At 37.7% G+C, this 17,022-nt stretch overlaps 1 protein-coding gene across 3 annotated transcripts in view; it reads right to left on the bottom strand.

Moving 5' to 3' along the window:
• Positions 1-17,022, bottom strand: part of VWA3B (von Willebrand factor A domain containing 3B) — a 282,451-nt gene that overhangs the window by 19,337 nt on the left and 246,092 nt on the right. For all 3 annotated transcript variants that reach the window (XM_007501072.3, XM_016424839.2, XM_007501073.3), the window contains 3 exons: positions 14,245-14,347; positions 2,725-2,849; positions 857-994 (listed from right to left, as the gene is read on the bottom strand). In XM_007501072.3, the coding sequence (XP_007501134.2) occupies positions 857-994; positions 2,725-2,849; positions 14,245-14,347 (366 nt within the window). The remainder of the gene's footprint in view (positions 1-856; positions 995-2,724; positions 2,850-14,244; positions 14,348-17,022) is intronic.

The following is a 17,022-nucleotide window of genomic DNA, read 5'->3' as shown; positions in this document are numbered from 1 at the left end:
TAACTGTGCTCTTTACATCCTAACATTTTTCACTTAATGCTCACCAGTATTCTATGACCCTTCACCAAGGTATGGTAGGCTATTTTCTATTCTTAATTGTAGTTATGAACTACTGACTACGCAAATCAGAGTCCTCACCCCAAACAACTACCATCTTGAACTTAACTATTTTGTCTTTATTTCTTTGTATTTATTCTGCATTTTTACAGAGTACTTGATTTCTCTTCCCATCTCCCCCCTCCATGATGTACTCATTATATATTTTCATGCCCAGTGCCTAGCATAGTGCCTAGCATATAGTAGGAGCTTAATAAATGCTTTCTTTTTAAATAAGTGATCTTATTTTTTTTATTTTTAAAAATATTTTTCCATATTTACATGATTCATTTTCTTTCCCTCCCCTCTTTCATCCTGCCTCCCAGAGCTGACAAGTAGTTCCACTAGGTGGTGCAAATGTTATCACTTGATACCTATTATTATGACCTGTATTATTCAAATAAATGCTTTCTGATTATTTGATTAATCTTTCCCTGTGCCTTCATCTAAACCTTCACTCATTCCAAGTTATATGTTTTTCATACTCTTATATATTTGCTCTAAAAGCAAGCCTTTATGCCTAGATTTACTAACTCTACTGAATTTTCTGGAGGCGGACGGCGCATAATGCCATTTTTCAGTAAACAGGGGACCCCCTAAGCCCAGTTAGTACATAATTCAATTATGCTTTAGTTTTCATATTTTCATCATGAAGGCACCAGGCCAACTATTAAGATGACTATTTCCCAAATTGTTCTTTTTTTTCCCCAAAGCCTTCTTTCAGCTCACTGTCATCATATGTTGATATATGCCTACTTACTCTTCGGTTGTTACATTTCAGAACAGTATAGAATTTGTCACATGGTTCTTCTCGGCTGGGTGTTGCTATGATAATCGCTGGAACATAGAAATGACATCCCTTTGGAATCAAAATTTTGGCGAATACGTAGTCTCCAACCTGTACAGAAGAATATATCTTGTATAGAATAATGCTCTTTTTGAATAAAAGCACCGTATTAATATGAGCTTGTGCCATCTAAAAGTTTTTTTGAGTTTTAATTACCACATGTCAATGCTGAAGAGGCCCTATATCAATACTAGCAAACTTTTATGTGGAGGCACAAAAGAAAATCATTTTTCTTGACTACTAAGCATGATAACTAAATAACAGTCCTAATAATTCCAGGGTACTCTCTGATGATCAGACTCTATCTGGAGGATTGTATTTATTTCCACAAGTCTCATTCTAAGAGAGATCTTGTTAAGTCAAAGAACATCCAGAGGAAATGAATGGGGCTCGACACAATGAAATAATCAGGCAAATTTATGGCCAGAAGAAGAGATGATTAATGTAAGGTATGAGAGCTACCTTTAACTACTGCTAGAATCATAACTTTAGAGCTGGTAAGGATGCCTTACTTTATAGGAAAGGGAAGCAGGTCTCAATGGGGTCAAGAGGCTTGTCCAATATCACATAAGTTATATTACCAATGCAATAACTGAATCCAAGTAGTTTGCCTCCGAAAGCCACTACACTGCAGAAGGGCTTGCTGTGTGTCATCTTAGTGAAGTTACCCTCAACTGAAAGTAGTTTCCTAAAGAACTTTGTATGGGTCTCTTTTGCCCTGACAGCCACCATTTTTTATGCTTACTCATATGCAAGCCATATCTCCCTACTGCAGTAGAATATATACTTGTTAAAGTCAAGAACTCGATTGGCTTCTTACTTAGTCCTCAGTTTGAACTGAATCGCAAAAATGGTAAAAGTTACCCCAAAGAACATATCAGTTCTCCATAAGAAATAACTTGCTAGCAATTATGGGTGCACCAAAATGGAATGGATTGCCTCAGTAAACATTTTCATTGAAATTTTGCTTTTATGGGATACCATCCCAGGGATCAACCAATGAGCTAACCAGGCTAACAATCAGTAAGTATTTATGAAGCATTTACTATGTGCAGCATGGAGGATAAATTAGAAATTTACACCCAAGGTCCCTTACAACTTTCATAGTTTTCTGACAGATGACTTTTCAACAGACTCAACCATCCAAGCAATAACTCACACTAGCAAATCATTGTGAAATGTTACCTTTCCAGAAACTGTTTCTGTGTGTGGATGTTTTTTTTTTAATTGGTGTATTCACCCATTGACTATGTTTAGAATTAGGGTGGTATAAGGTAATCAAATGCACTAAATGGTTTATGGATTATTACGAGATGAAAAAGTACCATGATACCACAAATTTTATCCATTCCAACATGGGTAGTATAAACTTTTGAGGGCTAATTATGTTTCAAGATCTAGAAAGTATAATGGCTTTTGTTAAATACAATGAGAAAGGAATGCACTGGAATGTGCATTAGTCATAAATTACTTTGAATTTATTCTTGTAAAGTTAAGAAAAGATAATAAATCATGGGCAAATTACAGCCCTTCTTTTATCCTGTATACTGTTGGAAGCAAAAGCCAAATCAAGATCAGTAGTGTCTACAATGTATGGAGTTCTATAAATTCTAGAAAGTAACTATAAATTAGCAAGAAGAAAATGGGAAAAGGAGCAAATGGTATTTCCCAAACAAATAGTCAATAAAGAGCCATACCTTACCAAAGAACGCAAGTGTGATGGTGTCATCTGTGACAGAGAGAAAAGAAGATATACTTTACAGAACTGCTATTTTTCATACCTGTAGTGTTGGACAAGGCATGGCACCTCCCACAGGGGTAATGAACACGATAGGCACGATTCGAGTGTCTCCATATTTGAACTGTACAAGTGCATGTGTGGGACCAATACACCTTATTACTGTGCCTGAATTGAATTTAAAAAATTTAAGACATTTTTAAAGCTACATTCCACCTGCTCCAAGTAACTTCACATGTTCATTTAGCTAACAACTAAATGGGCAGCTGGACCGTGCAGTGGATAAAGCACTGGGCTTGGAATCAGGAATATTCATCTTTTTGAGTTCAAATCTGGCTTCAGACTAGCTGTTTGACCCTGGGCATGTTACCTAACCCTGTTTGCCTTTATTCCTTATCTATCCAATGACTCAGACAAGGAACTGATAGACCAGTCCAGTATCTTTGCCAAGAAAACCCCAAGTGGGAATACATAGGGTTGGATGAGACTAAACAACTAAATGCGCATTTAACCCCCTAACCATTTCTTTTAGCTACAAAAGTGGGATAAGAATGACAGAATCTCAGACTTAGAAGGAACTTGCTTTCCCCATAGAAGTATCAACTTGCGAATGAAGATTGTTTCATTCTTTATATTTTTATCCCTAATTCACAGCATGGTGCCTGGCACCTAGAAGAGGGTTCAATAAATGTTTGTTGATTGATCAATTAATGACTTGAAGCTGGGAAAAACCTACTATCTCAGGCAGGCAATTTCATTTTTGCACTGCTTTAATAATTAGGGTGTTTTTCCTTGCCTCAGGTGTTCTACTCATCATGGTACAGTGGGAAAAAATACCAGTGAAGACTAAGGACCTAGGTTTGCCTCCCTCCTCTAGTACTGACTACATGTGTGACTTTGGGAAAATCATTTAACCTCTCTGGGCCTGGGATATTCATTTGTAGAATGAGGGGATTGGGCTAGATGGTTTCTGGGACCTTATCCAGCTGTAAATCTCTTAACTCTAAATGTGACTCTCTGCCATCTCCATCCTTTTGTAGAGCCAAAAAAAAAACAACAAAAAAACCCCCTAATCTCTGTTCCTTGTGACAGCCCATCAAATACTTAGAGAGCTATCTCATTTCCCCTAAGTCTTCTCTTCTGCAGGCTAAATACTCCCAGTTCTTTCAACCAATCCACATATGGCATGATCTTAAGGCCCCTAACTATCCTGGCTGTCCTCCACTGGGCACCCTCTAAACTTAATGATTTCTTTCCTAAAATGTGCCAAGTGGGATTGAATTCTAGTAAGAACTCTTACAAAACAAGTTGTTGCATTCATTTTGTCTCATGAAATAATAATAATGTTTGTTCCGTGTTTCAAAAAGGACCCAATGGCATCAATGGGAATTGGATTTAAGTGAGGCAGGGTTGCACAAAGTCATCAACCTCATTCTTCCAGTCATCTAAGTTCAATGACAAGACAGAAGTCAGGGTGACTGGTGATAACCTGGGATGCAGTGACAATGACGGACAATGCCTCTCAACAAGAATCTCTTCTTCAATATTCCCAACAAACAGGACCAGCCTCCACCTAACAAATCAGTGATTGATGCTGTCCCTTCCACTTTCAGATAGGCTTAATGTTCATGCATTGTATTTTAGTATCCTGCACTTATATAAGTCTTCTAAGATATAAAAAATTTTTCTCAGGTGGACAGCTAGGAAGACTATTTCTCCAGATTCCTCCTCTCAAAGCTGAAATGAAAGCTATGATGGTAGAGAAATGGGAAAGATGACCAGGTTAGATAAACCAATGTGCCCTCTATGCCCAAATTCACAACTAAAAATAATTACGAAGTGAAAAATGTTGTGTTCCCTTGTGGTCTAGTCACAAAGAGACCACTGTAACGGAAAAAGAAAAGGCCTGGGCTGAGATTGAGGAGGTCTGGCATTCAGCCTAACTGAATTTATGCTCCTCATTAAAATGGGGTTATAATTTTTAAGGGACATTTTGGAAACAGATATACTTAACATGACAGCTACAGCTGTGCACAGAATTCCTTTCATAGACAGAAAATATATACACAAGTCTCCATTGTCCTCCAGGACAACACATCTGGCATCCTGGCCATGAAAACCTTCTTACCACCCCATGTAACCTTGGAAAACTGAGTTTATATGCTGCAAAAGAAACCAGGTGTGGATTTTCTGCCTTGACCATGCCCAAACATCTCTTATTTCATTGAGTATTATATGGAAGCCAAGATATTTTAAAAAAATAAACCCTCTGTTAATTTTTTCCCCTAATTTTTGGACTGAAATGTCCAATCTGACCCTAAATGAGACTAAACAACAATAATCAATCAACAAGCAATCGTTAAATACCTACTAAGTATCAAGCACTCTGCTGACTCTCAGAGACACAAAGATAATCAACTCCAATGGGATGGCAAGGGTACAAACAAGAAAGTAGGTTATATTCTGGTTCTCTGAGCAATTCAGTTCAACTCAACTGGGCAAACATTTATTAATTGCTTGCTATATGCATACCCTCTGCTACAAAGGAAGCTACAAAGTTTGGCTACCCTCCCACCAAAAATAGGGCTTAAAGGATGGACAAAACAAGAGCTAAAGTTCACATTATGTTTTACAGGCATTAGTTAGTTTAATCCATATGATAGCCCTATGAGGTAGGTAGGTAGGTATTTCCATTTTATAGTTGTTAATATCTAGCAAAGAGGGCTTTGGTTTTGCCTAAAATCAGGCAACAAATCAGAGTTTTTCATTGTTCCTTCCCACTACAACTTGGCTGTCTCTGCCTAGCTTAGACATGGCATGCAACAGAGAGGTCTCATCACCCATTAAAACAATGTTTTGCATGTAAAAAAGAAATGTGTTTTAGATGTCTTCACAGGGATGATGAGTATCAGATGGCTTGCCTTCTTAAGAAAGGAAGGCCAGGTGAGGGAGAAAATTTAGAATTAAAAATATTTTAAAGTTTACTTTAAACCCCCCACCCCCATGACATGATGATTCCTAAAGTGGAGGGAGCATATCTTCCTACAGATTCCAAAAGGCGAAGAGTCTTCCAACAGGGTGATTATATAATATTTTAAGATGTACAAAGTGTTATCCTCATGATAACTCTGTGAAACAAATGATCCTCTTTAATTTGGGAGCAGGAAGGTAGGGTTGGTTTGGTATTGTGTTTCCATCAGTGTGTGAGAATTCCTCCTCATCCCATAATTTGTTCAGTCATGTGCAACTCTTTGTGACCTAATTTGGGGTTTTCTTGACAAAGAAATTGAAATGGCTTGCCATTTTTTTGTCTAGATCATTTTATCAATGAAGAAACTGAGGCAAACAGGGTCAAGTGACTTAACCAGAGTCATACAAATATTAAGTGTCTAAGGCTGGATTTGAACTCATGAAGATGAATCTTTCTGACTCTAGGCAGAACACTTGCCTACATGGCCACTTCGCTGCCTTCCACCCTATAATACAGATCAACAGCTCCCCTGTAATTTATAACCTCCAGAGAATTGCCTCAGGGCAACTGAAAGAATCCTGGGACCAAAGATATAGAGATAAAAGGGGTTCTTTCAAGTAAAACCATAGCATCTTAAAGATGAAGTAAGGGAGGCTCAGAGAAATAAAGGAACTTGCCTAAGGTCATGCAGCTCTTCCTTACTCAGAGAATTTATGCCATGTTTATTCTCTCATCTTCTAAAGTCAAATGATCAACTCAAGATCACCCACCTAGAGTCAACATGCCAACACTATTGGATGAGGAATCAAGAAGGCTTTTGGTCATATTTCATCTCAGATACTTCTAAGGAGATGACCAGGAGCAAATGATTCTATTTCTCTGTGCCTTATTTCTCAAAACTCTAAAATGAAGATGATACCTGTAGAATCTACCTCCATGAGATTGTTGTAAGCATCAAATAAGGTCATCTTTGTCTATAAAGTGACTTAAAAAAATTTTTTTAGCCAAACTGTAACATTCCATATAACATGTTTAAATTTTATATAACTGTCAGGCATCCTTTTAAGGTAGGAATGCAAATCCTGAACCTGACACTTGAGGAGATCCATTATTTCTGGGGCCTTTCTTGGCTCAGGTAAAATGAGAGAGTAGGACTAGAAAACCTCTAAAATTCCTTCTATTTCTAGGTCTATGATCCTATAATCCAAGGCTCTACCCAAACCTCATAGCCTAACCTTTTCATTCTGCCACACGACCTCTCTTAAATGTTATCTTTAAAAAAAATTTTAAATTCTTACCTTGTTTTTGAATCATTAATTATCATCTATCTTAGAATCAATACCTTCTTAGAACTGATTCTTTTATGTCAAGATATTTTATTTACCAAATTACATGTAATAATTTTCTACATAGGTTTTCTGAAGTTATATGATCTAAACTATCTCCCTCCTTCCCTCCCTACCCTACCCTTCCCTGAAGATTGGTAAGCAATTCGATCTGGGTTATACATGTATTATTGTGCAAAACATATTTCTATATTGTTCCTTGTTGTAGGAGAATACTTATATAAAACCAAAACCTCAAAATAAAACCCCAAATAAACTAAGGCGAAAAATCTTATGCTTTGATCTGCATTCTGACTCCAATAGTTCCTTCTCTGGCAATTGGATAGAATTCTTTGTCCTAAGTCCCATTGCTGAGAATACCAAAGTCTTTCACAGTTGATCATTACATAACATTTCTGTGACTATGCACAATGTTCTTTCCTCTGGTTCTGCTTATTTTACTCTGCATCAGTTCATGTAGGTCTTTCCAGTTCTTTCTGACATCAGCCTGTTCATCATTCCTTAGATCATAATAGTGTTCCATCAACAACATGTAGAACAATTTGTTTAGCCATTCCCCAATTGATGGACATCCCTTTGATTTCCAATTTTTTGCTACCATAAAAAGAAATTATAAATGTTTTTATTCAAGTAGGTCCTTTCCCCCCCACACACACACACTTTTTTATCTCTTTGGTATACAGACTAAGTATCAGCATTATAGGATCAAAGGGTATGTACAGTTTTAGGACCCTTTGGGAATAGTTCCAAATTGTCCTGAATGTTTGGCTCAATTCACAACTCCACCAACAATGAATTAATGTCCCAACTTTGCCACATCCCCTCCAACATTTATCATTTTTCTTTACTGTCATATTGGCCAATCCGCTAGGTGTAGTTATTTTAATTTGCATTTCTCTAAACAAGAGTGATTTAGAACATTTTTTCATATGATTATTGATTACTTTGATTTCTTCATTTGAAAATTCCTTGCTTATATCCTTTAATCATTTGTCAACTGAGGAATGACTTCTAAATTTGACTTAGATCTGTATATATTTGAGAAATGACACCATTATTAGAGAGATTTATTATTTAAAAATTTTCCTCAGTTTATTGTTTTCATTCTAATTTTGGTTACCTTGGTTTTGTTTGTACAAAGCCTTTTTCATTTAATATGATCAAAATTATTCATTTTACATCTTGTAATGTTTTCTATCTCTTGTTTGGTCATAAATTCTTCCCTTTTTCATTGATCTGACATAACTATTCCTTTGTTCCCCTAATTCACCTATGGCATCACCCTTTATGTCTAAATCATAAGCCCATTTTGACCTTTTCTTAGGGTATCTAAGTATTGATTCTAAGGCCAAAAAAAATGATAAGGGCTAGGAAATTGTGGCTAAGCAACTAAGGAACACACAGCTAGTAAATGTCTGAGGCTGGATTTGAACTTGAATCTTCCTCACTCCAGATCTGGTGCTCTTTTCTCTGTGCTACCTGGCTGCCCCTTCCTATATGTTATTTTTCAGTTTTGTCTAGGATGCCTACTGGTTAACCTAGAGACCCAGAGAAGCATTTCAAATTATATCTCTAATTGTGACTGCCTGTGGTGAGCAAGACAAATCACAGCCTGCTGATGGAGCCACCTTGATCATGCAACTGATCGTCGTTTCAGTTGTGTCTGACTCTTTGTGACCCCATTTGGGGATTTCTTGGCAAAGATACTGGAGTGCTCTGACATTTCCTTCTATGGTTCTACAGATGAGGAAACTGAGGCAAAAAAGGTTAAGTGACTTGCCCAGGGTCACACAGCAGGAAAGTGTTTGAGGTTAGACTTGAACTCAGGAAGATAAGTCCTCCTGATTCCTACCCAGTCCTCTACCTACCTCCTCATCTAGCTGCCCCTTACTAATCATGACTGATTCCCTCTGTCACATCCCTGCTGTGATCATGAAGATGTTTGAAATAACTAGGCTAGGTATACTTTGCTTTCAGTCATGCAGTAGATAGAGGGTAGAACTTGGGAGTCAGAAAGAGCTATGTTTGAATCCTGCCTCAGGTTAGATCTGTGATCTTGGGTTAAGAACCTATAAAAGGCCTCAGTTTCCTTATCTGCAAAATATATTAGAATCAATACTGTGTATTAGTTCCAAGACAGAAAAGTGGTAAGGGTTAGGAAATGGGGGTGGGGAGTGACTTGCCCAGGGTCACATAGCTAGGAAGTGTCTGAGAGCCACCCAGCTGCTCCCTAGATTCTTCTCAATAAAAATGAAGCAGGCAAACAAAATAAAGTTTCAAAAATCATATTAAGCTTTAAAAAATTCCTGATTCATATCTGAGTGGGACTATCATTCATCCCTAAAATAAATGTAAAAAAATAATAAAAACACAATTGCAATAATATAAACAACTTCTTTCTTTCTTCCTTTTGTCTTTCTTTCTTCTATTTTCTTTCTTCTATTTCTAACTTGTATTTTAGAATAGTTACCCCATAACAATTATTTTCAAGGTTGACTGGTTGCTTGACTGAATTTATTTTCTTTTAAATTTTCCATCAAATGATTTCTATAGGTAATCATGGACACCAAAGCCAACTTTATTATTGGGCTCCAAATCAAAAGTGTTGGCTTCTGATTTATGTCCTTTCATTATGTGTGAAAATCAGTGATAAAATAATTTTAAAGATGTTAATATTAACATAAGGTTTAATAGGGAAGAATGCAAGGTCTTTTTCTTAAATTCAAAAATTAATTTCACAAGTACAAGACCCCTGGCTAAGATGTAGGAGGAACTGAATAAGGGTCTGGTGGTCTTAGTGGACCACAACACTCAAGGTGTATCAATAGAGTCAAATAGCATGTACGAAAGCTATTGCTGGGACAACTAGATAGTACAGTAGATAGAGCATTAGGGCTGGAGTTGGGAAGACTTAGGTTCAAATATGGCCTCAGACACTTCCTAGCTATTGTGACCCTGGGCAAGTCATTTGACCCTGACTGCCTAGCCCTTACTGCTCATCTATTTTAGAATTGATACTAGGACAGAAAGAAAGGATTTATAAAAAGGAAAAAAAAAGCTAATGCTCACCTTGTTCTCCATTAAGAAAGGCCAAAACTAGTTGGTAATAATGTAGCTAGACTCTACCTTGGCCAAACCACAACTGGTCCTGTGTATTCAGTCTGAGGTATCACACTTCAAAGACAAGTCATCTATCACATAATAAGGACTTACTATTTTCCAGGCAGGGCAGCAAGATAGCACACTGGACAGAACACTGGACTTGGAATCAGGAAGACTCATCTTCCTGAGTTCAAATATGGTCTTAGACACTTCTAGCTATGTGACTCTGGATTAAGTCTTACTTAACCCTGCTTGCCTCAGTTTACTTATCTGTACAATGAGCTGGAGAAGGAAATGACAAACCACTCCAGTATCTTTGCCAAGAAAATCCCAAATGGGGACACAAAAAGTCAGACATAACTGAAAAACAACCAATGTTCCAGGCACTGATCTAAGCACTGGATATACAAGAAAAGTCAGAAAATAATAAATTTAAAAACAGTTCCTGCTCTCAAAGATCTCCCAATCTAAAGGGGGAGACAACACAAAAATAGTTATGGACAATTCATATATTGTGTGTATGTATACACACACAGGATACGTTGGAGAGAATTCCAGTGGAAGACAACCAGGATGGTAATATCTTACAAGGATTAGTTGAAGGAAATGGGGATATGGAACCTGGAAAGGAGGAAACTTGGGAATGAATGAATACAATAACACTCTTCCAAGTATGTGAAGGGCTATCACATGGAGGAGAGATTAGAACTTATTTGCTTGAGCAGGGGGAGATAAGGAGAAGTGACATCAGGAAGTAGCCAAGAAAGCAAGCACCATCTTAATGTCCACAAACTTTTCTCAGAAATCAGGACCATCCAGGATGTAGGGCTATCTGCTACAGGATGTAGCTGCCCTAGGTATATAGCTAAATGGAGATAATAAAGGCTAGTAGCTAATAGGCATGCCACAAATGCTTATTGGAATTGGAAAGAGCACTTGCTTTGGAATTAGAGGATCTGGGTTCAAGTGTTGACTCTCACCCATGAGATCCACATGAGTCACTAAACCTTTTCTGGCCAAGTTTCCTCATCCATGAAATGAAAGAGCTGGATTAAACAGCCCCAGAGGTCTCTCCTAGTTCTAAACATACATTCCTGTGATCTTATGATTTTGAAATCACTAAGAGATTCAGAGTGGAGGGGCAGGTAGGTAGCAAGGTGGATAAAGAGTCAGGTCTGAAGTAGGGAGGCTCTGGGTTCAAATCTAGCCTCAGATACTTCCTAGCTGTGTGACCCTGGGAAAGTTACTTAATTCCAATCACTTAGCCATTGCCATTCTGCTTTCTTAGAATTGATACTAAAACAGAAGGTAAGGGTTAAGAAAAAAAAGATTCTAAGCTGGTAGGTAGGGCATTTGGAGGTGATCTAGTCCAAGCCCCTTATTTTGCAGATAAGGAAAACAAGGTTTTCTTGCCCAAGGTCAGAGAGTTCATCAGTGCCTGAAGTGGGATTCAAAACCAGGTCTCTGATCCAGCATTCTTTCCACTGTGACATTCCAGTTCTATAATGCTGAGCCAGCAGGTTAGCATCCAAATTGCTTCAGCCTTACTGTTTGGCTTTCAAATTATTCTCAATTCTCACCTGAATAAATCAGAAGGAGCTTTCTCAATCCAATAAGATGGGTTCCTATACTTACATCTTAGCAGCTTTGCACCGGCAGAGAAAGGGAAAGAAGGTTCCAAGCACCTCCTTCCCTTCCCTTCCCTTTGCTTAAAGAGCAGTTGTTGGGTATAAACCCAGAGCCCCCGCTTAAGCCATGACTCACATTTATTCTCACGAAGTAAGTTCCAAGGCAAATTTGCTAAGTTTACAAATCAAATTGTTCCAGTTGTCAGCCCCACAGCTGCCCTCTGGGAGCTGAAAAATCCAGCTGATATCTGTCTCTAGCTGTCATCCATGTAATAGAGATTCTGGAATTACATTTTATCTGGTGCTTTGGATGGTGATGCCCAAGGCCTATTTGCTCATTTGCAAATAAAACTCAAACCTGTCAGTAATCTGGGAAGGAGTAACAGATACTTTCCACTTCCTCCTCCCAACAGAAACACTTCCATCTCCCACTGAGAACCCCGTTAATAACTAAGTCTTGGAATTCTTGGTTGAGAATGGATCTGGGTCCTGGGGCAGTGATCTAGGGACTCAACAATTCTAAGCTGGTCAGATTCTCCTAGATAACTGTAAAATTCCTCTGCATCAGTCATTGTGTCCCTTTTGTCTTATTCTGGAAAGATGTTGATACTATCCTTTTCATAATTGCCCCCTTTCAGAAGACCTATATCTTTTCTGAGTCACCAGGAAGTAAAACAGTTCAAAGTGTAAGGTTTTTACCCTATTTTAAAGGGGATCCTTCCCTTTCTCCTCCCTTAAACCTATTAGGGCACTCTATATAACCATACTTTGTTGATATTTTAGTTGTGCTCAACTCTTCCTGAGCCCATTTGGCAAGATATGAGGAATAGTTTGCCATTTCCTTCTCCAGCTCATTTTACAGATAAGGAAACTCAAGCAAACAGGGTTGAGTGTCTCTCCCAGAGTCCCAGAGCTAGTAAATGTCTGAGTCCAGATTTGAACTCAAGTCTTCCTGATTCCAAGCCCAGAACTCTATCCATTGTGCCACCTAGCTGTCTTATATAACTCTATAAATGTATGTATTTAATCCAAGTTCTAACTTATATTCTCTTTATTTGGTCCAGACCTGTGAATCATTGATGTGGACATTTCTTTCACCCATTGGCAATCCACTTGTAATTAAGAGTCTCAGAAAGTTATCTGAAGACATTGAGAGGGTGAAATTAAATTAAATTAAATTAGTTATATAACTAATATGGTCAGTGGCAGAATTGGAATCTAGGTCTTCCTGACTCCAAAGCTAGACCTCTAGCTACTAAGACTAGTGCTTCTCAAGGCTAATGTATGCATGATATGCTTATCTAATCTTGGGCTCATAGGGTTGTTAATGAAGGAAGCTTAAAAGTCTTCTAGCCCCACTCCTGAAATTTGAGAAGGAAATATAAAACCATTCCAGTATCTTTACCAAGAAAACTCCAGATGGGGTCATGGAAAGTCAGACATGACTAAAATGAATGAACGATTTTTGTTCAAAAGTTTCATTTTATAGATGAAGAAACTGAAACCCAAGGAAGTTGCTATTCCTCTCTTCTTCTAGACTGTAAGTTCCTTGAGGCCAAGGACTACTTAAGAAAACAAACTAATTTTGTATTTCCAACTCCATCCAAACCCCACATCTCCCCAGTACTGTATCTTCTACCCAGGACATATTTAATAAGGTGAACTATGAGGTCCTAGAATTAACCATTAATAATTATCAGGCTACCAGTAAGCAGACTAATTGGTTGATTTCTAGGTGTAATCATCTGTAAAACCCTCACTTTGATGTAATCAAAACAGTTCCAGCTAATAGTTAACATCCAAAGCTCCAAATGCAGATATAATTTAGATATTTAGATAGGCAGTCAAAGCCCAAGCTTGGTAATAATGTTTGTCTTATACTAGCAACAACATGGGCAGCTGGGTGGGGCTACAGGGTGCTGGACCTAGAGTTGAGAAGGTTCATCTCTGCAATTTCAAATCTGACCTCTGATACTTACTTAGCTATATGACCCTTGTCAAGTCACTTCACCCTGTCTGCCTCAGTTTCCACATGGGTAAAATGAGCTGGAGAATGGAATGGCAAACCACTTCAGTATGTTTGCCAAGAAAACCCCAAATAGGGTCACAAAGATCTGGACAGGACTGAACAACAAAAGTGACAGCATGACTATATTAAATCCACATAAAATCCCTTAAATTCATTTGGCCTAGGAATTTTATCCCTCATGTCCACCAGAAACTGCCAATACATTGGCAAGGCAATAAATTTGAGTTTTCATTTCTTTGCCTTTTTCATAGATGGAAGAAGATGCTATCTGAGCAGGGAAATAACACGAAGGTGGGCAACAAAAGATAAGCAGAACAGAGGGTCTCAATAACCCCCAAATCCCAAGATCTGTTCCTGTGTAATTAAGAGTGAATATCTTCCTCCTCAGGGTTCATAATCTAAATAAAGCAATGCCCATACTCTCCATTATCACATTGTACATATCTTAATTACTGTATCACAGGGATGCTTAAAAGACAAAGTCTACCTGGAAAATAAAAGCCGTTTTCCTCTGATCTTGCAATAACCTTCTGGCCTTTGAGAGGATCAATTCTTTTGCTTTTAAATTTCTTCCCTTGGCCATGTGTTTTCTGTAGATTAAAAAAATTGTGGAGATGGAATAACTATACAAGACTTAATGAAGAAATAGTTAAAACTGGGACAAAGTTACTTACGTTCTCTAAAGGCTCAAAAAGGAATTCTAGCCAAATTATAAATCAAATAAATACTCTGTGTGTGCATGCCATTAGATGCACATACCACACACATACATGGTATCAATTCATCCTGTTAAACAGCATACTATAATCATTGGCACACACACATACACACACACGACCAATCCATTGTATATAGAATATCCTGCATGGATTAATTGAGAAAGAAAGGCTTACACTCTAGAGTCGAGAAACCTAAAGAAAAAGAGAAATCAAGCAAACAAAAATAGAAGCAGCATCTGTGATTGCTGCCACCTTTCACAACAAAGAACTCTGCCCTCTGTTTTCTAGAGAGGTCAATAAGCTATTGGGGACAGGAGAAGAAATGCTGGAAGTCTTCAGTCTAAGCTAGTTTGATCACTACCCCGTAACCTGTGTGACCTCTCTGAATCTCAGTGTCTTTATCTATATCACTATCCTTTGCTGCCATATTGGCCAGTCTGCTGGGTGTAAGGTGGTACCTCAGAGTTGTTTTTATTTGCATTTCTCTAATCAGGAGGGATTTTGAACACTTTTTCATGTGCTTATTGATAGTTTTGATTTCTTCATGTGAAAATTGCTGATTTATATCCCTTGACCATTTGTTGATTGAGGAATGGCTTGATTTTTTTTTTTTGCAAATTTGACTTGGTTCCTTATATATTTGGGAAATTACCTCCCTTTTCCCTTCTCTTATCCCCCTTCTACTTCTCTGTGGGGTAAGATAGAATTCTATACTCTACTGAGTATACTTGTTTTACCCTCTCTGAGCCAGTTAAGATGAGAGTAAAGTTTAAACATTGCCCATCACCATCCTTATCCTCCCCTCACTATAATGATTTTTCATGCCTCTTTATGTGATATAATTTACCCCATTCTATCTCTCCCTTCCCTTTTCTCTCAGTGAATCCTGATTAAAATTTTTATGTATCATTCATATGCATACATATCATCACATTTAAATACATATCATATCATATATCATCATATCATCATAATAAGCTTACTTCTCCACCTTCTTTTTGAGAAAATTCCTTCTATCTTCTCTACTAGTAAGAGTACTTTTTGATAATTACAGAAATCCTCTTTCAATGTAGATGTAAAATTTTGGTCTTAATGAGAGTCCCTTACATTTTCTCTTTCTCATTTACCTTTTGGGGCTTTTCTTGTGCCTCACATTTGGACTTCAAATTTTTTGTTTAGGTCTGGCTTATTTCTCAGGAATGGTTGGAAATCTTCTATCTTATTGAATGACCATTTTCCCCCTGAAAGAATATACTCAATTTTGCTGGATAGGTGACTCTGGGTTATAAACCCAAATCTTTTGCCTGCCCTTGAGATGCTGATAGCTTAAAGGCCTTTGCCTTTGTTGTAGAAGCTGCTAGGTCCTGTGTGATCCTGATTGTAGTTCCATGGTATTTGAATGATTTCTTTCTGGCTGCTTAAAGTATTTTTTCCTTGGCTTGGTGACTCTTGAATTTAACTATTATGTTCCTGGAAGTTGTCATTTGAGGATTTCTTTCTGGAGGTGATCTGTGAATTCTTTCAATTCCTATTTTATTTTCTTGTTTGAGAATCTCTGGGCAGTTATCTTTGATAGTTTCTTATAATATGATGTCAAAGGTTTTTTTTTTCTTCATCATGGCTTTCAGGCAGTCCACTAATTCTCAAATTGTCTCTCCTACATCTATTTTCTAGGTTAGTTTTTTCAATAAGATATTTCATGTTTTCCTCTTTTTTCATTCCTTTGATTCTGCTTTATTGTTTCTTGATTTCTCATGAAATATTTATTTTCTAGATGGTCAATTCTGATTTTTAAGACCTGATTTTTCTCTGTCAGTTTCTGGTTCTCCTTTTTCAACTGACCCATTCTTCTTAGATCACTTTTGTTTCTCTTCCCCACTTTTCCTCTGACTCTCTTAATTGGTTTTTTAAATCCTTTTTGAGTTCTTCCAGAATCTGTGTCCAATCCATATTTTTCATTTGGACTTTTCATGTGTTTCCTTTGCTTTCACTGTCCCCTTCTGTGTCTGTACCTTGATCTTTGTCTCCACAAAAATTCTGTAGAGTTAGGTGCTTTTTTTATTGTTTGTTCATTTCCCCTATCTAATTATAGATAGGCTTAGGGGGATGATGTGATGGTCTGAGGGATAAGAGTTCTCAGAGCACCCTCCCCCTGCTGATTCAATTGGCCCTTGAGATGTTGATAGCTTAAAGACTTGCCTAAGGCTTAAGTGTAAGCTTTTGATGTCACTCTGATCTTGATCAGGTCAGGGGCTCATCAAATTCTAGCCCCAGACTTAGGCTCAAGTTTTTGGTCTCACTGTGTACTTAATCCAATCAGGCACAACTTTGATTGTCCTCTCTTGGAGCTTCCACCCTGAGCTTTAGGCAAAAAGATTAATACTTAGTACTTAGAACTATCATCCACCCCAAAGTGTGAACTAAGTCCTTAACCCAAGCCCAGATTAGAATTTCCTGGGGTAGGGCTCCATACTTCTCCACAGGTTTGAAATTTCCAGAGGTATGGGTTGGCTTGGACCACTATTTGCTTAGGCAGGATCTCAGGA

Source organism: Monodelphis domestica, chromosome 8 (genome assembly GCF_027887165.1).
Source record: "Monodelphis domestica isolate mMonDom1 chromosome 8, mMonDom1.pri, whole genome shotgun sequence".
NCBI classification, from domain to species: Eukaryota; Metazoa; Chordata; class Mammalia; order Didelphimorphia; family Didelphidae; genus Monodelphis; species Monodelphis domestica.
This window is presented reverse-complemented; position numbering and strand designations above follow the sequence as displayed.